Below are 22,684 nucleotides of genomic sequence, written 5' to 3'. Positions count from 1 at the left end.
TCTGGGGCTGGACTACACGGCTCTTGAAGGTAGAAGCATGGACTGTCTGAACCCAGGTCCCACGGCGATCCATGAATAATGACTGATTGATCACCTGTCTGGTGAGTGTGATACCAAAAGGGAGAGGACACACTGGGTGTGGTGAAGGGATCCAAGGATCTATTCAGATGTGCTTTTGAGAAAGACACATATTTGATGGACTTTACTAATTATCCAAAGGACACATTGGGTGTATATTTACAGCCCTTACAGGGCTGCTAATGTTGTAGAATATTCTATATAGCGATTTTAGAGTTATTTTAGAGCATATTGGTTTTAAAATTGTATGTTTATAGTAGCTGCTTTTTGTATATTTAAAATATTTGGAATAACGTGCACATCTATGAGCGCTGGGAGAGAGGATTATTTTTAACTAAGGTTGATTGATCCACCTATTTTTTTATAAGTTGTATTATTATTTATTTATTTTTTACTAGGAATGGCAGCGATCTGCGATTTTTGTTAGGCCTGTGATATTGCGGCGGACAGATTAGACAATTTTGACACATTTTTGGGACCATTGACAATTATACAGCGATCAGTGCTAAAAAAATGCACCGATTACTGAATAAATGTTCCTGACAGGGAAGGGGTTAACACTAGGGGGCGATCAAGGGGTTAAATGTGTTACCTAGGGAGTGATTCTAATTGTGGGGGGGTGGGACTGACTGGGGGAGGTAACTGATCGGAACACACGATCAGTCTCCTCTCCCCTGACAGGACGTGGATCTGTGTGTTTACACACACAGATCCACGTCCCTGCTCTGTGACCGGCAATTGCAGGTGCCTTAGCAGACATCGCGGCCGCCAGGCACGCGCATCAGCTCCCGAGTGGCGCACGCGTCCCCTAGCGGGCGGGAAGCCAAGGACGTTATAGGACGGCCGCCCGGGATAGCAGAGCCACCATGCGGCCATCATATTGCTATGGCTGGGATTGGAAGTGGTTAAAGTGGTTGTAAAGATTCATTAAAAAAAGTAATAATAACAAAAGAGTTTTTTTTATACCAAAGGGCCAGTTTGCTGTGCTTCAGTAGCCAGTGAGAGAAGAAAACGCCCTTGCATTAGTGGGAGCAAACAATGTTCCATCTTTGGTATTAGGGGAATTGGTGTAAGTGGAAGGAATAGTGCCCCATTGTTGGTGTCAGTGGGAGAAATAGTGTCTTAAGGGCTGGACAAAGGCAAGCAAAGGGACACAGTTTGGAGACCACTGCTACAGAATATATGGTAGTGATATCAAAATTAATAAAATTACAAATGTTTTTTTCACAAATGTAACTAGTGTTATAACTAAAGGAGAAAAAGAGACAACATGGCATTGATGCAAATGTGTCTGTGGAGCCAGGATTTTTCCTTCTTTGGGGCTGTATAGGTCATACTAATGTTTTACCTCCCTGTGGACCAACATTGCTGCAGGTCGGAAAATGACAAACTTGATAGGTTTGTCTATATTTCACCTTTATCATCGTTGCCTTTTTCAGCAATAACCAGGACATTTCTAACTGTAGTTTTTCTAGTGTAATTAATGGCAGGTTGTAATAGACAACACAGTCACTTATTATTATTATTACTTATTACTTATTATTATTATTACTTATTACTTATTATTATTATTGTCCTGTTATAATTCATAAGGCCCATTGAATTAACTATACTGGTAAAGATTTTATATTTGTATAAAATCTCTGTTAAAATATATGTTGTAACTTAATTTGCTTCAAATAAACACTATTTAAACATCTGACATGTCACCCTAGGGAGCTTGGGAGTCAGCTGCTCTGTCACCAGTACACAAATTAATGGGCAGAGAAGCACCTGGGCCCTCTGGCCAGTGATAGATTAGGCTCAGGGAATTTCTTTCCCATATGAATCTACATTAGTGTTTGTGAGCAAGGGGCCATTTGTGTAAGACACATTCATTACACAGAATAAGAGACATAGATGTATTTCAGGTTTGTGGAATTTTCTAAGAATTTCAACTAAATAAACTACTAATGCAGTAATAAATTGCCTACAGAGGTAACATGAATGTTATCCATTCCTCTTCAATCAGCAGATCATATTGGAATAAGCCATTAGACCTCAGAAACCTCAGAGCCTATAGACCAGGGGTGGGCAATTATTTTTTCGATGGGGCCACATGAGAAACTAAAAATATTTTGGAGGGCCGGGCCAAAAGGCTAAACTCAATACTGCATAAAATCATTTTTATTTCTTTATAAAAAGCAGTAAATATCATTGTTGGAAAACTCGTACGAGTACTTGTTATAGACATGGCACAGGAGGGGGACAGAGGCTGGGGACATGACACAGGAGGGGGACAGAGGCTGGGGACATGGCACAGGAGGGGGACAGAGGCTGGGGACATGGCACAGGAGGGGGACAGAGGCTGGGGACATGACACAGGAGGGGGACAGAGGCTGGGGACATGACACAGGAGGGGGACAGAGGCTGGGGACATGACACAGGAGGGGGACAGAGGCTGGGGACATGACACAGGAGGGGGACAGAGGCTGGGGACATGGCACAGGAGGGGGACAGAGGTTGGGGACATGGCACAGGAGGGGGACAGAGGCTGGGGACATGGCACAGGAGGGGGACAGAGGCTGGGGACATGGCACAGGAGGGGGACAGAGGCTGGGGACATGACACAGGAGGGGGACAGAGGCTGGGGACATGACACAGGAGGGGGACAGAGGCTGGGGACATGACACAGGAGGGGGACAGAGGCTGGGGACATGACACAAGAGGGGAACAGAGGCTGGGGACATGACACAGGAGGGGGACAGAGGCTGGGGACATGGCACAGGAGGGGGACAGAGCCTGGGGACATGACACAGGAGGGGGACAGAGGCTGGGGACATGGCACAGGAGGGGGACAGAGGCTGGGGACATGACACAGGAGGGGGACAGACGCTGGGGACATGACACAGGAGGGGGACAGACGCTGGGGACATGACACAGGAGGGGGACAGACGCTGGGGACATGACACAAGAGGGGGACAGAGGCTGGGGACATGACACAAGAGGGGGACAGAGGCTGGGGACATGACACAGGAGGGGGACAGACGCTGGGGACATGACACAGGAGGGGGACAGAGGCTGGGGACATGACACAGGAGGGGGACAGACGCTGGGGACATGACACAGGAGGGGGACAGAGGCTGGGGACATGACACAGGAGGGGGACAGACGCTGGGGACATGACACAGGAGGGGGACAGAGGCTGGGGACATGACACAGGAGGGGGACAGACGCTGGGGACATGACACAGGAGGGGGACAGACGCTGGGGACATGACACAGGAGGGGGACAGAGGCTGGGGACAGGCAGCCACTGTTTAATCAATAACAATTGATTAAACAGTGGCTGCATGTGATGGCACAGTGGCTGCGTGTGTTGGCACAGTGGCTGCATGTGATGGCACAGTGGCTGCGTTTGATGGGCACAGTGGCTGCGTGTGATTGGCACAGTGGCTGCGTTTGATGGGCAGAGTGGCTGCGTGTTATTGGCACAGTGGCTGCGTGTGATGGGCACAGTGGCTGCATGTGATGGGCACAGTGGCTGCGTGTGATTGGCACAGTGGCTGCGTGTGATTGGCACAGTGGCTGCGTGTGATTGGCACAGTGGCTGCGTGTGATTGGCACAGTGGCTGCATGTGATTGGCACAGTGGCTGCATGTGATTGGCACAGTGGCTGTGTTTGGGAACAGTGGCAACAATTGATTGCACAGTGGTTGCGTGTGATTGGCACAGTGGCTGCGTTTGATGGGAACAGTGGCTGCGTGTGATTGGCACAGTGGCTGCGTGTGATTGGCACAGTGGCTGCGTGTGATTGGCACAGTGGCTGCATGTGATTGGCACAGTGGCTGTGTTTGGGAACAGTGGCAACAATTGATTGCACAGTGGCTGCGTGTGATTGGCACAGTGGCTGCGTTTGATGGGAACAGTGGCTGCGTGTGATTGGCACAGTGGCTGCGTGTGATTGGCACAGTGGCTGCGTTTGATGGGCACAGTGGCTGCGTTTGATGGGCACAGTGGCTGCGTGTGATTGGCACAGTGGCTGCGTGTGATTGGCACAGTGGCTGCGTGTGATTGGCACAGTGGCTGTGTTTGGGAACAGTGGCTGCGTGTGATTGGCACAGTGGCTGCGTGTGATTGGCACAGTGGCTGTGTTTGGGAACAGTGGCTGCGTGTGATTGGCACAGTGGCGACAATTTATGGTGGCACAGTGGCTGCGTGTGTTGGGCACAGTGGCTGCATGTGATGGGCACAGTGGCTGCGTGTGATTGGCACAGTGGCTGCGTGTGATTGGCACAGTGGCTGCGTGTGATTGGCACAGTGGCTGCGTGTGATTGGCACAGTGACTGCGTGTGATTGGCACAGTGGCTGCATGTGATTGGCACAGTGGCTGCATGTGATTGGCACAGTGGCTGTGTTTGGGAACAGTGGCAACAATTGATTGCACAGTGGCTGCGTGTGATTGGCACAGTGGCTGCGTTTGATGGGAACAGTGGCTGCGTGTGATTGGCACAGTGGCTGCGTGTGATTGGCACAGTGGCTGCGTGTGATTGGCACAGTGGCTGCATGTGATTGGCACAGTGGCTGTGTTTGGGAACAGTGGCAACAATTGATTGCACAGTGGCTGCGTGTGATTGGCACAGTGGCTGCGTTTGATGGGAACAGTGGCTGCGTGTGATTGGCACAGTGGCTGCGTGTGATTGGCACAGTGGCTGCGTGTGATTGGCACAGTGGCTGCATGTGATTGGCACAGTGGCTGTGTTTGGGAACAGTGGCAACAATTGATTGCACAGTGGCTGCGTGTGATTGGCACAGTGGCTGCGTTTGATGGGAACAGTGGCTGCGTGTGATTGGCACAGTGGCTGCGTGTGATTGGCACAGTGGCTGCGTTTGATGGGCACAGTGGCTGCGTTTGATGGGCACAGTGGCTGCGTGTGATTGGCACAGTGGCTGCGTGTGATTGGCACAGTGGCTGCATGTGATTGGCACAGTGGCTGCGTGTGATTGGCACAGTGGCTGTGTTTGGGAACAGTGGCTGCGTGTGATTGGCACAGTGGCTGCGTGTGATTGGCACAGTGGCTGTGTTTGGGAACAGTGGCTGCGTGTGATTGGCACAGTGGTGACAATTTATGGTGGCACAGTGGCTGCGTGTGTTGGGCACAGTGGCTGCATGTGATGGGCACAGTGGCTGCGTGTGATTGGCACAGTGGCTGCGTATGATTGGCACAGTGGCTGCGTGTGATTGGCACAGTGGCTGCGTGTGATTGGCACAGTGGCTGCGTGTGATTGGCACAGTGACTGCATGTGATTGGCACAGTGGCTGCATGTGATTGGCACAGTGGCTGTGTTTGGGAACAGTGGCAACAATTGATTGCACAGTGGCTGCGTGTGATTGGCACAGTGGCTGCGTTTGATGGGAACAGTGGCTGCGTGTGATTGGCACAGTGGCTGCGTGTGATTGGCACAGTGGCTGCGTGTGATTGGCACAGTGGCTGCATGTGATTGGCACAGTGGCTGTGTTTGGGAACAGTGGCAACAATTGATTGCACAGTGGTTGGGTGTGATTGGCACAGTGGCTGCGTTTGATGGGAACAGTGGCTGCGTGTGATTGGCACAGTGGCTGCGTGTGATTGGCACAGTGGCTGCGTGTGATGGGCACAGTGGCTGCGTTTGATGGGCACAGTGGCTGCGTGTGATTGGCACAGTGGCTGCGTGTGATTGGCACAGTGGCTGCGTGTGATTGGCACAGTGGCTGCGTGTGATTGGCACAGTGGATGTGTTTGGGAACAGTGGCTGCGTGTGATTGGCACAGTGGCTGCGTGTGATTGGCACAGTGGCTGTGTTTGGGAACAGTGGCTGCGTGTGATTGGCACAGTGGCGACAATTTATGGTGGCACAGTGGCTGCGTGTGTTGGCACAAGTGGCTGCATGTGTTGGCACAAGTGGCTGCGTGTGTTGGCACAAGTGGCTGCGTGTGTTGGCACAAGTGGCTGCGTGTGACCCCTCCCGGCCCTGCCTACTGTTATCACCGCGGCGGGGAACATTAGACAGCGTTCGTTTGAACAGCTGTTTTCCCCGCTGCGCATAGACACTCCCCCTTGGACGGATCTGTCCAATCGCGAGCAAGGGGGAGTGTCTATGTGACTCCCCCTTGCTCGCGATTGGACAGATCCGTCCAAGGGGGAGTGTCTATGCCATAGACACTCCCCCTTGGACGGATCTGTCCAATCGCGAGCAAGGAGGAGTGTCTATGTGACTCCCCCTTGCTCGCGATTGGACAGATCCGTCCAAGGGGGAGTGTCTATGCGCGGCGGGGAAAACAGCTGTTCAAACGAACGCTGTCTAATGTTCCCCGCCGCAGTGATTAACGTGGCAGCGGCGGCGGTTTCGGCGGCGGGGGTGGGCCGGATTAAAAGGTCCGCCGGGCCATATACGGCCCACGGGCCGTAGTTTGCCCAGGTCTGCTATAGACCATCCCTCCAAAATAGACAACTGTGTACATAGATCTAATGGTGGTCAGGCACTAAGGGCCAGATTCACAGAAAAAGTATGCCGGAGTATCTGCTGATACTCCGGCGTACTTTCAAATTTGCCGCGTTGTATCTTTATTTGGAATTCACAAACAAAGATACAACGGCATTTGGCTAAGATCCGACAGGCGTACGGCTTCGTACGCCTTCGGATCTTAGGATGCAATATTTCTGCGCCCGCTGGGTGGAATTTGCGTTGTTTTCCGCGTTGGGTATGCTAATTAGCTGTTTACGGCGATCCACAAAGGTACGCGCGTTCGTCGCATTCTCTTACGTCATCGCTAGTCGGCTTTTCCCGTCGTAAAGTTGCGATTGTTATTTAGGTGGTGTAAAATTAGACAGCCCATGTTAAAGTATGGCCGTCGTTCCCGCCTCGAATTTCAAATTATTATTTTTTTGCGTAAGTCGTCCAGGAATACGAAAGTATGTAACGCACGTCGCCGTTCAAAACATTACGTCGGGGCGACGTCATTTCGCACAAAGCACGGCGGGAAATTTCAAAACGGAGCATGCGCAGTACGTTCGGCGTGGGAATGCGCCTAATTTAAATGATACACGCCCCATTTGAATTAGGCGGGCTTGTGCCGGACGGCTTTACGCTACGCTGCCGCAAGTTTACAGGCAAGTGCTTTGTGAATCAAGCACTTACGCTGAAAACTTGCGGCGGTGTAACGTAAATGGGATACGTTACGCCGCCGGATTTCTACATGAATCTGGCCCTTTGCTTTTAGGGCAATTTAAACCACTTTTAACCAATTTTTAATTGCAAAAACAGCAGAATAGATAAAGCCAACATTCAACAACACCGCAGGCAGAGTAAGCAACGGCCTATGGGTCCGACACTAATTAAAGGCCCCATGACAACAGATCAAAGTAATATTGATGATCTTGAAAGAAAATAGTCTTAAAGCTTTCTTAAATTGTTTACAAAAGATAGAAAAAAAATGTATGAAATCAAAGAAATAAAACTTTACATTAAATACCACATAGAGAAAATAATGTATTAATGTAATGTAACCAATACCAAATGAAAGTACATAAAAAAAGACATCAGTTTGTCTATTAAAAACACATTTTCTTTTAGCTGTCATCTTGTAAAAAAAGTTGGTGCAACCTACGTACGTGTAATGTACAGTAGTGATGGTTATCCTTATCTAGTGGCCAATGTGCAAACTAAGTTCAATGCTAGCCCACTACAGCGTGCACACCAGAAACCTCCAGAAACCTGTGAGGGGGGCTCCATGGTTTTAACTGCCTAAGCCTAGGTTCACACTGCTGCGAATTCAAAATCACGGTAAAATGCGCGATTTTACCGCGATTTCGCGGCTGCGATTTTGCCGCGATTTCGGCCGCAAATTAATGTAAATCGCGGCCCGAAATCGCAAAAAGTAGTACAGGAACTACTTTTTGAAATCGCAGATGCGGCGTCGCACTGATTAGGACAGTGCCATTGCCGACAATTGCCGCCGATTTGAGATGCGATTTGACATGTCAAATCGTATCTCAAATCGTTCCAAATCGTACCCAGTGTGAACCAGGGCTCAGGGTCTCAGCAGAGTTTAATATGGCAGTGACCCGTTTACAGCGTTGTCAGAAACTGTTGGTGATCAGTTAATTTTGTCTGCTTGGTTGTTTTTCTAATCAAAAGCAGGATGAAAGTGGTTGAAATTGCCTGACAATCACTGTGTTTGGCCATCATTAATGATCTTATAGTATTGTATTTTTATCTGTTTTAGTTATTATCCAGATAAGGCTGCTGTTAAGCTAAGCTCAGGAAACTTTAACAAGAAATAGAGGAAAAATCCAACGGGTCACAGACAGAAAGATAAACCTGAGAAAAAGTCATAGAGCAATGGTCTTGCACAGTTTGTGTTTAAGCGTATGTAAACCCCAACAACATTTTCATCTGTAAAATATACAATTGAAAACATTTTGCTATACAGTATTTGTTCAACAACCATGAGTCATCATCTGTCAGGGGCAGAGGTGTTTCTAAAGTGTGGGAGTTGGGGCTATAGCCCTGAATCTGGGGCTCATAGCCCAGAGTCTCTTGCCACAGGGTCCCTGCCTAACCAGTGGGCCTCGGCTCCACATCAGCGCTCTTCACAGCCGGGTCTGTTCAATGTGGGAGCGAGGTGCAATGGGGAGCAGAGAGATGACATCTCTCACTACCCACCACACATTAGCGCTCTTCCACCCTTACAGCATGGTGGAGTGGAGGTCACATGCTTCCTCTCATTGGTGGAGCTCCACTCTGCAGCCAGACCTCCTTGCTTCAATGTGGGAGGTGTGGCGGGGAGCAGCGAGATAACATCATCTCTCACTGCCCACCCCGCATCACTGCTCTCCTGCCCTCACTAAATGGACCAGTGCTGCCAGCCTCCCACCAATGCAGCTACAATGCACATTTGGTGATACTGGCTGGCGTGGCCAGTGACAATCCACATCAGTTGGCAAGTGACAATCCACATCTGTTGGCAGGAGATGTGGCAAGTGACAATCTGCAAATGGTGGCAGGTGAAGTGGCAATCTGCAAATGGTGGCAGGCGATGTGGCAAGTGACAATCAGTGAATTGTGGCAGGTGACGTGGCAATTGAAAATCTGCAAATGGTATCAGGTGACAGTGACAAGTGACAATCCACATCTGGTAGCAGGCGACATGGCAAGTGACAATCCACATCTAGTGGCAGGTGATCCACATCTAGGTGGCAAGTGACAATCCACATCTAGTGACAGGTGATTCACATCTAGGTGGCAAGTGACAATCCACATCTAGTGGCAGGTGATTCACATCTAGGTGGCAAGTGACAATCCACATCTAGTGACAGGTGATCCACATCTAGGTGGCAAGTGACAATCCACATCTGGTGGCAGGCGACCTGGCAAGCGACAATCCACATCTAGGGGCAGGTGATAGTGGCAAGTAACAATGATGATTGATGCGCCAACACCATCCATTGCCCACAAAAAATTGCTTACCACCTGCGTGCCCCCCCCCCCCGCGGGCCTGCAAAATGGTTGGTGACAGCTGCTATGGGCTCTAGCCCCAGATCTTTTGCAGATCTAGCAACACCCCTGGTCAGGGGACCTCCCCACTGACAGATGAATGTAAAGAAAAGAATGCAGGCAATAGAAAAATGTTAAAGAAAAACGGCGTAGGGTCCCCCACCCAGTCCATACCATGCTTCTGGCATGGATTTTAAGGGGAACTCCGCACAATTTTTTTTTATTCTATTGCCTAGGCAATCCCAGGGAAGCCCGCTAACAGATGATGACCCATGGTTGTGGGCTGCTGGCTTCCCGGCCTGCTTCTTAACAAACATCGATTTCTTCTCATAGAATTAGAATTGGTCGGTCGCTTTTCGACGATCTGAAAAGTTTAGATTCATTATAAAACAAATAAACAAAACAAATTTTAATTGATTTCAATGAAATTCTTTACCATTTTATTCGGAGATTCCGAATCTCTGAATAACCAAAACGTTGTCCGAATTAGTATTTGGACTGAAAACTAATTATACATATCTACAACTAATAGTCCTTCCCTTCATGCCATAGTATTAGCTGTAAACTTAGACTCTGACTTGTCCTTTCAGCCCCAATCCAATTACTATCAAAAGATTATAGACTTCACCTCTGTAACATCTCTAAAATATGCCCCCTTTTAACCAATGAAACCACCAAGCCACACATTCACTTAATATTTCTCGACTTGACTATTGCAACTCCCTTCTCATAGGCCTCTACACAGGCTATGCCCTGTTCAGTCTACAATAATGCTTCTGCCAGATTAATCTACCTTATCAACCACTCAGTGTCCACCACTAATCTTTGCCAATCCATCCACTGGCTTCCAATTGTCCAATAAATGTAATTCAAGAGAGCAGCCTATGGTGACAACGCTGCATAGATACAGTACAGTTAGTGAGTGTTGTCACTATAGTAATTCAAAATACTAAATGTAATTCAAAATACTAATAACATACAAAGTCATTCACAGCTCTGCCCCGAACTACATCTTCAATCTTGCCTCAAAATATCACCCAAACTGTCCACTCTGGTCCTCCTAAAATAATTTCATGGGAGGATACCACAGAGGAAGCCACTGCTGTCCAAAAAAACATTGCTGCACGTTTACAGTTTGCACAAGAGCACCTGGATGTTCCACAGCAGTACTGCAAAATATTCTGTGGACAGATGAAACCAAAGTTGAGTTGTTTGGAAGAAACACACAACACTATGTGTGGAGAAAAAGAGGCACAGCACACCAACATCAAAACCTCATCCCAACTGTGAAGTATGGTGGTGGGGGCATCATGGTTTGGGGCTGCTTTGCTGCGTCAGGGCCTGGACGGATTGCCATCATCAAAGGAAAAATGTATTCCCAAGTTTATCAAGACATTTTGCAGGAGAACTTAAGGCCATCTGTCCACCATCTGAAGCTCAACAGAAGATGGGTGTTGCAACAGGACAACGATCCAAAGCATAGAAGTAAATCAACAACAGATTGGCTTAAACAGAAGAAAATACGCCTTCTGGAATGGCCTAGTCAGAGTCCTGATCTTAACACGATTGAGATGCTGTGGCATGACCTCAAGAAAGCGATTCACACCAGACATCCCAAGAATATTGCCGAACTGAAACAGTTCTGTAAAGAGGAATGGTCTAGAATTACTCCTGGCCATTGTGCCTGTCTGATCTGCAACTACAGGAAACTTTGGTTGAAGTTATTGCTGCCAAAAGGAGATTCAACCAGTTATTAAATCCAAGGGCTCACATACTTTTTCCACCTGCACTGTGAATGTTTACATGGTGTGTTCAATAAAAACATGGTAACATTTAATTCTTTGTGTGTTCTTAGTTTAAGCAGACTGTGATTGTCTATTGTTGTGACTTAGATGAAGATCAGATCACATTTTATGAGCAATTTGTGTATAAATACATATCATTCCAAAAGGGTTCACATACTTTTTATTGCAACTGTGTATATATATATATATTATATATATATATATATATATATATATATATATATATATATATATATATATATATATATATACCCTTTTCTGGACTTTTTTCAAAGTAAACTTTAACCAAAAAAAGAGAAGGCTCCAGCATGTTGTTATATTATACTGTAAATTACAGGGAGCTATAATAAAGATTGTAGCAGTGATTTCTCTAGAGATGAAGAAGTTCTTACCCTGGGACTACATTATTTTATTTGACGACTGGAGATTGCTAGACTAAAATAATGTTGTGAAAGATGTAACAGAAATAACAGATCTACCACTGGGACTATTTATTGTGTCTGAGAAGATGTCATGCTCAGCAAAGTGTATCAGTGTGCATCAAAGGGTAGTATACTGCAGGTCTCTAGAGAGGCATTGATGTACAAGTACAGTTTGTAAAAAAGAACATAATGCAAATGAAGAACTTGGTTTTGAATGATGAAATGTAATTCTTTACTTGTCTGAAAAAAAATCCCCATGCCGAGTTGAACTCATACATATCATTTTTGCTCTGATTGGTGCTAGGGGACCAAATCCAAGTAACAAGCTTTTGATAAGTATCAACTGTAAAAGCAGTCTGCCATTTGATAAGAAATTAAAGTGACTTCGTAATTTTTATAGTAACATCTGCAAATCTTGTAAAACCAGCTGCTGTTGTAATAGATATATATATATATTCAAATATGAGAATGAAAGCTAAAAGACAATAACCCACCTTCCTCTAGTTCATCCATGCTGGTAATCTTGATTGATCCATCAATGGTGTAGATGTAGCGAACACCTTGGGGCAAGTTAATATTATCAGAGAGAGACCTGGTCAAGTCAGCCAGCAAAGCGTCAAAACTTCTAAATCGGTCAGGAGAGACGGCGTATACTATCCCCTTGAAGTATCGATCGCCGTTACGATAGAACCGTACTTTTTTGGCTTTCTTTTCATTACTGAGGGCCTGCAAGGTACGGGTTCTGTAAAAACTGCAGTGAGCACTGTGTGTAGGACTGGGCAATCCATTCATCCGAGATGTTTTTGCATTCCTCGAAGTCTTATCCCGCTCGTCAAAGTGTCCAAAATCAAGCTCCATGTCTTAGTTCCTCTTGAGACCTAGAAAAGGCAATCATGCAGAGATGACAATGTTACTTCCATGTCTCTTCTAGAGAAACTAACAAACAGGGCAAATCCCCTTGTAACATTAATAATTCCTTCCACTTGTTACCAGCACATTCTCATGTTGCTCATAGATGGTAAATAATTGATACTGTAAAGTGACTGAATTGAGGCATGTCCTAAATGCTGAGATTGCTAATTGAGGCAAACGGCAGACTAAACACCTGAGCCCATACAAAGCCAAGAGGGTATATGAACCTTGAAGATGAATGCGCTTAGTTTATTCAAGTGAAGGTGACTTTGTCTAATTTAGTCTACTTAAACAGATTGTTTGTATAGCTGCCTGCAAGTCTTTCTCTCTCTTAAAAAATATAAATAAAAAATGAACAGATATCCTGTCTACATATGGTGACTTATTGTGGACTTTGCTGCCTGGCTGTTATACTAATGTAATGGTTCCAATACTTGTCTGAGGCTGGGTTCACACCTAAAATGGATGCAACTCATAGTAGGGGGTCCAGTGCTTCCTTATTCTGTTTCAGGGACGAATCAGGCCCAAATGTTTGCCTGAATTCTGTCCCAAAACAGATCCAAAGGCGCACAGGACTCCTGTGCAATCCGCCCTGCAGCCGCCATGGAGATGTGTGAACCGGCTCCACTGACGAACGGTCAAAATCTCCTGTCATGTAAATTGGATGCGGGGAAACCTGCATCCAATTCGCACTAGTTTGAACCCAGTCTCAGTCAGTGACCTGATAGTAATATTCATATTATAAGTTCTGACTTCACTTGCTGCATGATGCACTAAAATTAGAGAAGGCAAATTAACAGAAAAGTGTCATAAAGGACAGAAAACTTCTTAGGTCGAAAGTACAAGTATCCTTTAACAAGCAAGCATAAGTATGAGAAATACCTCCTGAGATACATTACACCATTCTGAAATATCTCTGACATCTTGTAACACTTTTCTTAAAGTGGCTGTAAACCTCAGTTAATAAAAATGAACAAATCACTTCCTTCTATAGTGTGTATATGCCTCAATCCAAAGCACCAAGTGTGGCTCCTCTCTGATCTCTCACACAACAGCCTCCTGGGACATAACCAGCCCCCCTCCAGCACACAATAGGTGATTGACAACTTCAGCTCTGTATATTTGCCTGTATCAGTGTGTAGAGGTGGATGTGTCCTTTCCCTCACTCAGGTTTCAATGGAGCTCTGTGCTCTAGCTATGTAGTGTGTGTGTGTGTGTGTGTGTGTGTGATGTCAGATCCTTTCCCCCTGCTCTCTAGTGGTGGGGACAACCCCCCCCTCTCGTGGCATGAAGAGCATAGAGATTTCCGGTGACCAGATGGTCACCATTCATCTCTATGACTGTCGGAGGCCCAGGCACAATGTTATGACGTCGGCTGGAAAGCATTGGATCGTTCATTTTTTTATCTGATGCTTTCCAGCCTGGAGGAGAGATGTGGGGTCCTATAGACCCCACATCTCCCCATAAAGAGGACCTGTCAGGCACCATACCCATTACAAGGGATCTTTACATTCCTTGTAATAGTAATAAAAGTGATCTTTTTTTTTTTTTTAAAAGAAAGTGTAAAAATAAATATTTAAGTAAAATAAACAATAATAAAAACATTTCTAAAGCTCCCCGGTCCCCGTGTGCTCGCGCACAGAAGCGAACACACACATAATTCGGACCCACAGAAGTAAACGCCGTTTGAACCACACATGTGAGGTATCACTGTGTGTGTTAGAGCACAAGCACCAATTCTAGCACTAGACCTCCTCTAACTCTAAACTGGTGACCTGTAAAAAAAATTAAAGCGTCGCCTATGGAGATTTTTCAGTACCAAAGTTTGGCACCATTCCACAAGTGTACACAATTTTAAAGCATGACATGTTGGGTATCTATTTACTCAGCGTAACATAATCTTTTACATTATACAAAAAAAGGGTGTCTTAAAAAAACATATATGATATTTGGGGGGTTCTAAGTATTTTTCTATCAAAAAAATTATAATTTTTACATGTAGGAGAGGAGTACCAGAATGGGCCCGGTATGGAAATGGTCAAAGGCTAAGTTCCCATGTGTGCAGGTGGATGCAGGCACGGGACAGGTTCTGAACCCGCAACCAAACCCCGCTGCTTCTTTGCATATGCGTGGGGCTGCGATTCATTCTTAATGGCACCCCACGCATTCAGTTGGGAGAATTGCATGTAATTTCCCTCCAGCTGCATTTTAAAAAAGGTGCAGGAACCTTTTTCCTGCATGAAACACAGGCACAGCGGCCCATTAAAATTAATGCTCTGCTGGGCCTGAGAAAACACGGCTCTCAGAGCGCTTAGGTGTGAACCTAGCCAAAATGCTTAGGACAGTTTCGCACTACAATTTTTTTTCGTTTTAACTGTTCCTTTGTAAATATTTTCTAACCTTTAAATAAAAGCATATTATGAATACATTTAAAAATGGAAAGGTTGCAAGTTTGATTAATGGTCAGATCTGTAATAAATCCACAATTAAAACCTGGGAATGTGCCTGGAAATTAGGGACAGGTGGCATCTATGTCATGGACAGGCCTTGTTTAGACTAGACAACACGTGATGGATCTGAGGATGGCACGCCCACTTCTTTATCATTTTACTGACAGCTGACAGCATGCGTAAACTGCTGGGAATGTAATATGCTTGCCAAATGTCTGTGTCATCGGGTTAAACAAGTCAAGGAATAATGAAAATGTTAGAACATATATGAAGATGAAAAAATCATATGTTCTATAATAACACTAGGGTACTGTCACACAAAATATAACTGTTACAGGTATGGGCATTGTCTGTTGATAATATAGAAAAAAATCAGGTGGTGGTAAGTTATGGGAAACCCGAAGAGATGACCCTCAGCTGATGTGAACACCCTGTCATGTTATGCCAGTCCTGTTAGTTATAACCGGGGTGTAACTGCATGCCTCACAGCTCATCTCTCTTTCATTTTTCCCAAGCCTTCACTTTTTTAAAAAAATTGTCTATAAATGTGCTTTTAGCCAAAGTATTTTTCAGCATTTCCCATGACTCAACTTCATGAATCTGTTTTATTCTTACTCGAGCCACATTTCCTAAATATAAAAGACAATCCTCGTACATGTGCCATGATGTCATCTATTTGATTCTGCCGCAGCCTGAGCCCACACAAAAGAATCAGTTACCATGGTTGAGGGATGCAACAAGAAAGGCAATTATCACATGGCAGACTCTGCCAGTAGTATGACCGAAGGCAAAGCTGGCAACACAGACGTCGTGTGAGGGATGTTCAAATAGGATTAAAGGACCGGTCTAATCTTAACATGACAATGTAAAAATGTAAATGATGTAACTACATGGCTAATTTCAGAAGAGAAAAATACTGATCATTGCCTCATACTAACCCTAATGTGGATATTTAAAATTACCCATGGAAATGGTTTTTAGTTGAAAAAAATATTTTAACACACAATACGTTAACACATGAAACACCTATTTTAAAAGTCAATTGAAAAACTCTATCAGACATTTGCTCCTGGCGAAAAATTTGCTTATCTAAATTTTTCACCAAGTGTGACTTTCTATGCTTTCCCCACCACCTTAAGACCCAGGAGTTTGTGATTTCTGGTGGGACGTGAGCCAATCAGGTATTTAATACTTTTAACAAAAATTGCATTCTTGAGAGATGTGATGCAACAGATGCCATAAAAAATCTTTGACCTGCTAGGAGCAGCAAAACCATGTGTAGCGCCTATGTACTTTATAGTACTGGTGCTAGTCAAATTTAAGTATAGATCAGAGTATAGTTAGACTCTGATCCTGATTTTTAGATGTGAGAATAGGGCCTCTGTCTCAGCTTGGCTGTGCTGTGGGTCATTCTGCTGTGTCGGGGTGTTCTTCCAATATCAGTACTGCAGGTGGCAGCAGTGGAGTCGAGGTTTGGGTGCTCTTCCCAGCAGCCAATCACGAGGGTTTGTCCTCGCTGTGCATGCTGGGGAGGGGTATTTATGGGACAGACTTCATTGGTTCTGGGTTCTTCTTCGTCGAGTGTGGCACCCACCTTTAGGGTGGCCACATCACGGCGCCCCGGCGCTATGGCCTACCTGGCCAGGGCGTGCATGCCACGCGGTGTTCCTGGCTCTGGGACCATGTTGGGGATCCAGTGAGCGACTGGGTCCCCTCTTTTGAAGATCCCAAGCTGGGTGCTGTTCGGTGGGGAGTCGGTCTGAGGAGCGACATTGAGAGGCTGACAGTCCAATAGGGCTTGTAAGAAACCACCGGGGATCACAGGTAGCCGGACACTGCGGGACTGATCATCTGTCAGTCGGTACCTGGGCGACAAGTTGAAGGAGATCCAGACGTAACTCAACCAAGGAGGCATATCTCCAAGAAATCTACCTAGAGATGACCTGTGGCAGAGGTATCTTCTGAGGCTCATTGAGAGGGGTCTGTGGCAGAGACTTTCTCCCAAGTTCAAGTTCACCAAAGAGGGTCTGTGGCAGAGACTTATTCCTATATCTGTCCGAGTGATACTCCGGCTGCCATGTCAGTGAGAGAGGCAGACAATTTCTTTCACCGCTCCAGGTGAGTCTCATAGGTCATCAAGGGTAGTTTGAACCACCAGGGTGCCGGCAATGCTGATTGTAGCAAAAAAACGAAAAGAACTCTGGACAGCCGCACTCCAAAATGACTTAAAATAAAGTTGGTCTTTTAATGTAAAAAGTACATACAGGCACTGCAAACAACGGGTACAGAATGGCCGACGCGTTTCACGCTGCAATTCAGCGCTTAGTCATGGCCATTCTGTGCCCGTTGTTTGCAGTGCCTGTATGTACTTTTTACATTAAAAGACCAACTTTATTTTAAGTCATTTTGGAGTGCGGCTGTTCAGAGTTCTTTTCGTTTTTTTGCTTCAGTGAGAGAGGCCTGTCCGGGTAAACTGAACCCACTCCGGCGGGAATGGCGAAGAGAAGTGTTACTTTTGGGAGCAGGACTGTTTCCTATCATTACGCCTGAATCTGCTATTCTTCCTCCTTTCAACTTTACTTTCCTCACCACAAGTTTTATTGTTTTTTCCCAGGTGGGTAATAAAGAGCACAGCAAAAGAGCACCTGTCGAGGACATTCCTTTACTTCTGTTTATGCACATACGCATCATTCACCCCTAGAGCCACAAGGTAACACGCTGCCCAAAAATCGAGCAGCTCCAATGGGGGTAATGCTACACATAGTTGACATAGAGCTGATACCGAGAACTCTATGAACAGAGCCCGATCATCTACAAGTCAACCTAGGCAGAGATGTGGGGCCCGGTAGATGTTCAGGGGGCCCAATTACAGCCTTCATATTCAAGTAAACCAGAGGGATAACAAAACTGATAAAAGCTGTGTACCTGCTTGTCACTTCAAAAAAGAGGAAGTTGGTGTCTGATGGGACAGGCCATGCCAGTACAGACAATGCACATGGGGTGTCTTCTCTGTGCTTATTGCAATCCTTATTAATGTCATTTGAAGGGATGTTGGGCTAAACTGCAACTTTGCTAAGGGTCTTATTCTTCCTTAATCTTCATGACAATGGATCTCATACATACTGTATGGAGTGAGTACTAGGGTACAAGATGCATGGGTGTTTTTTGTTTAGGTAATCATACCTAATCACTAAACTTTGAAACAAAAAAGAGCAAATTATCACAAAAGGTCTTGTGTAGCAACATGAGTCAATTAACAATTAGGAATACTTGTTCACAGCCACTGATCGGCATCAGTGCTCCCTGAAAGCTTGAACATCATTGGCACATGTGAGGAAATAACTCCCTTTTTAAATAAACATGTTGATACATAAGGCCCTAATTATTTCTAAATTATTTATAATTGAAAATACAATTAGCTTTGATGATGAGAGGACACTAAAACAAATTACAATCAAGGCACAGTACACCATGTAAGAAGATAATGAAACATAGTGGCCACTGTAGATGATCTCTCTTTAGGATGATATAATCTGCCAATATTTTCCCATACATGTCGAAAAAATTGTTGGCATTTGACTATTCATCAACTGCTAACAATCTGTCACATGTAACCTGTCATTTAGAAATCACTCTAATCTACATTGTAGGATAAACCAAATAGCCAAATAATGAATCAGATGAATGATCAAGAAACTTAGTTCAGTGACTGTTGATGTCAAACTTGGTGGTTGTAGTATCTCAGAAACTGGCAACATGGCATTTTTATACATTATAGTCCATAGAGCTTAGAGAAAATGGTGGGAAAATAAACAAGAAACATCCAGTAAGCATCAGTTCTGTGGTGAAAACACTGTTATTAAGAAGGCCAGAGAAAAATGGCCAGACTTGTCCAAGGTCATAGAAATCCTCCACTTACTCAAATAACCACTCTACTCTATAGTGGTCTACTGGAAAACATAAAAAAAAAAAAAAAAAAACACGTGTTGAACCATGAAAGCCAAAGACCATACCAGGTTGGGCAAGAAGATGAAATTGAAGCTACAGAGGTCACATGGTCAACAAAACCGAGTAATAGAAGACTGGAAAAATGTTGCCTGGTCTGATCAATCTCAATTTCTACTGCAACATGCTGGTAGTAAGATCAGAATATGGTATACTGTACACAGAATGTAACCATGGATACATCTGGTCTTGTGTGAGCAGTTCAGGCAGCTGGTGGGTAGTGTGATGGTTCGGGGGATATTTTTTTCAGCACACAATACATAGTTAGTCAGGTTGAAAAAAAAGACAAAAGTCCATCTAGTTCAATAGAGTCAAACTAATTCAACCAATAGAACCCATCTAACTCAACCAATAAGCCCATCTAGTTTGACCAATAAAAGCGATTAATTTGACCCCTTAATGCCAGATAACCATTATTGAAACGCTACAACATGCATCAGTAATGTAGTTGACTATATGCACTTCTATAGGGGTCCTAGCAAGGCGTACCTAATAAACTGGCCACTGTATGCATACAAGTTGTGATACCTTCACCCAAAAGTAACAATATACTTTGTAAGTGGGGAGGTAAATGTGTTTAGGGAATAAATAAGGCATATGAACCTTAATTACCAAAATTTGCAACTTGAACCTTAGTCCATCACAGTCTTATATGTATGCTGTTATTATCTGTGGTTGGGGATGAACAAACTTGTAAGTATCTGGCCCTCCTCCCAGTCTACAAATAAGCAGATTAAGCAAATCCAGTTTAAATCTGAATCTAACCAGCTACGTTATCTCATAAATAGGATAAATGCTATCATCAAAATGATAAGCTTAAATATAACCAAACACATTTGTGCAAAGAAATATATTTCAAGAAAATGTATGTATTCGGAGTACCCTTGTGGAAAGCATATAAACTAGAATCACCCAGAAAATGCATTCCTCTAAAATTTGCAATCAGTACGTGATGGCGAGCAACAAAGGATTATTGATCAGCAACTAGACAAGCCAACCATCAACCACATGTTCAGTTTCACACCCACAGCACCAGAAATAAACTCTGTGTTATTAGCTAGCCAAATAAAAAAAAAATACTTATTTGTGCTAGAGTGTCTAACACAATGGCACTGGCTAGTCAGGATGGAAATAACTGCTCTAAAATGAACCCTTCCATCGAATGTTTTTAAATCAGCCCTGTGTATTGTTCCAAGGTTCTATATCTCTGCTATCCATCCTAGACATCATGCTGCAGAGAATGGGTGGAACAGGAAAAGCTGGTAATATATATTCTACGGCACAGCTGCACCACTGTACATAGGTATTGGAAGGAAGGTGTTAACTCCATGACAATTGGCCTCTCCCATTTCTCTACATTCTGCATGTTTAATATGTATATGTATCAGCATAGCATTCTTCACCTCTGGCTGTACTGCACCAGGGGATGTATTATTACAATCCTATGTAGAAATGGAGGCACACCTCTTCACGTAATGCCCTGCTAATTCTCTGAATAAATTAAAATTTCGAGGGAAAAAAACGTGCTACCTGCTCACAATTTAAATTCTCTTTAATATGCTAACTGAGCAAACTTCTTTGTTTCTTACTTCCCTAAACCATTACCATTTTCTTGTTATATCTTTAGTTTAAAGATTTACCTGTGATCGATGCATGACTTTATATTACATATTGCTTCAGAAAATATCATATTGTCATTCTGATTTATCAAATATCACTGGACAGCATACAACGCATTGTTAAGTATTAATTAAAAATGTACGCTACATTTTCTTAAATAAAAACGTTTTGATTGTGCAAAAAAAGTATAAATGAAAAGGACTAAAAATATAGATAAAGATATAGGTACTGCTTTTCATTTCATTTCCATGCATCTACCAAGCCCTCTGTTACCGTAACAACCATTCTTGTATGAGATAAGCAGCACAGCAATCGACTTACTGTCTGTCACCTATGTGACACAGCAGACAACCCCCCCCTCCCCCCCTCCCCCAGGACCACTCCTCTAATAAAATTCTACATCACAATTATTGTACAATTATTGTACAAATTCCATTTGTTAAAGCCTACTGGTTTATGCACATAGCTGCAATCAGTACTATAATTATTAAATATTACTAGATATAATATGCTCAGTTTAAAATAAAAAAAATGATCTGATTGTATTTTAGTGGGTGAAAAGTGCTGCAGTAAACATTTGGTTATTCTACATAATGCTCTACATTATCATTTATACGGTATGGCAAGCACTGAATTCAGAATGAATAGGCAAACACATGCATTGCTGGAAAGCAGCTACTCACCGTGCTGCCACTGGTACAAGCTGAGGATGCTGTTGGAATGATGACTATTTCCAATCTGCCTTTGTTATCTGAGCTCCAAGCCAAGGGATTCCTACCAGTGTGGGAGTCTGCTTCCAGGTCCTAGTGCCTAAAATCAGACACTCCTCTTGCTCTGGTTTAACCCCTGTTCTAAATGCTTCTAGAAGCACTGAGCAGTCTGTGATCAGTATATAGAAGGATTTGATCCTTAAATATGTGCACATTATTTTAAACGTAAAATGTGCATCCAGAAAAAAAAAACCAGCACAATGGGGCAGATCCACAAAGATCTGCCTATCTTTAGGCAGGCGTAGCGTATCTCAGATACACTACGCCGCTGTAACTTACTTTTTCTTCTTGTGAATTCTCAAAGAATCCGCGCAGTAAGTTACGGCGGCGTAGTGTATCTATTGCGGCGTAAGGGCGCGCAATTTCAAATGGGAGTGATGGGGCGTGTTCTATGCAAATACGTCGTGACCCGACGTGAACAACGTTTTTTTTTAACGGAGCATGCGCTGTTCTTAAAATATCCCAGGGTGCATTGCAACAAAGTACGCCACAATGACGTATTGGTTTCGACGTGAACGTAAATGACGTCACATTCCTATTCACGAACGACTTACGCAAACGACGCAAAAATTTAAAAATTAGACGCGGGAACGACGGCCACATTGAGTATGCCACCATATAGCAGCTTTAACTATACGCCGAAAAAAGCCGAACGGAAACGACGTAAAAAAATGCGACGGCCGTTCGTACGTTAGTGGATCGTCGGAAATAGCTAATTTGCATACTTGATGCGGAAACGCCACCTAGCGGACGCCAAAAAATTGCATTTAAGATCCAACGGCGTACTAAAGCGTACACCTGTCGGATCTAACCCAGATGCTGTTGTATCTTGTTTTGTGGATACAAAACAAAGATACGACGCGGGAAATTTAAAATTACGCCGGCGTATCAATAGATACGCCGGCGTAATCCTTTTGTGGATCTACCCCAATGTGTTTATCTATGTCTTTAACCACTTGTTTACTGGGCACATATACCCCCCTTCCTGCCCAGCTTTCGGCACTGTCACGCTTTGAATGACAATTGCGCGGTCGTGCGCGGTGGCTCCCAAACAAAATTTACGTTTTTTTTCCCCCACAATATTTTGGTGGTATTTTTTTTTTTTTG

At 44.5% G+C, this 22,684-nt stretch overlaps 1 protein-coding gene across 2 annotated transcripts in view; it reads right to left on the bottom strand.

The window, feature by feature from the left end:
* The window catches only part of DCX (doublecortin), a 151,608-nt gene extending 130,032 nt beyond the window's left edge, over positions 1-21,576 (bottom strand). For both annotated transcript variants that reach the window (XM_040323872.1, XM_040323873.1), the window contains exons 1-2: positions 21,491-21,576; positions 12,315-12,698 (exon numbers count right to left, since the gene is read on the bottom strand). In XM_040323872.1, coding sequence (XP_040179806.1) covers positions 12,315-12,678 — 364 coding nt within the window. In that variant the 5' untranslated portion in view covers positions 12,679-12,698; positions 21,491-21,576. The remainder of the gene's footprint in view (positions 1-12,314; positions 12,699-21,490) is intronic.
* Between the last annotated feature and the right edge of the window lie 1,108 nt (positions 21,577-22,684).

Source organism: Rana temporaria, chromosome 9 (genome assembly GCF_905171775.1).
Source record: "Rana temporaria chromosome 9, aRanTem1.1, whole genome shotgun sequence".
NCBI lineage: Eukaryota > Metazoa > Chordata > Amphibia > Anura > Ranidae > Rana > Rana temporaria.
The sequence above is the reverse complement of the archived record's forward strand: the minus strand, read 5'-3'. Positions and strand labels throughout refer to the sequence as shown.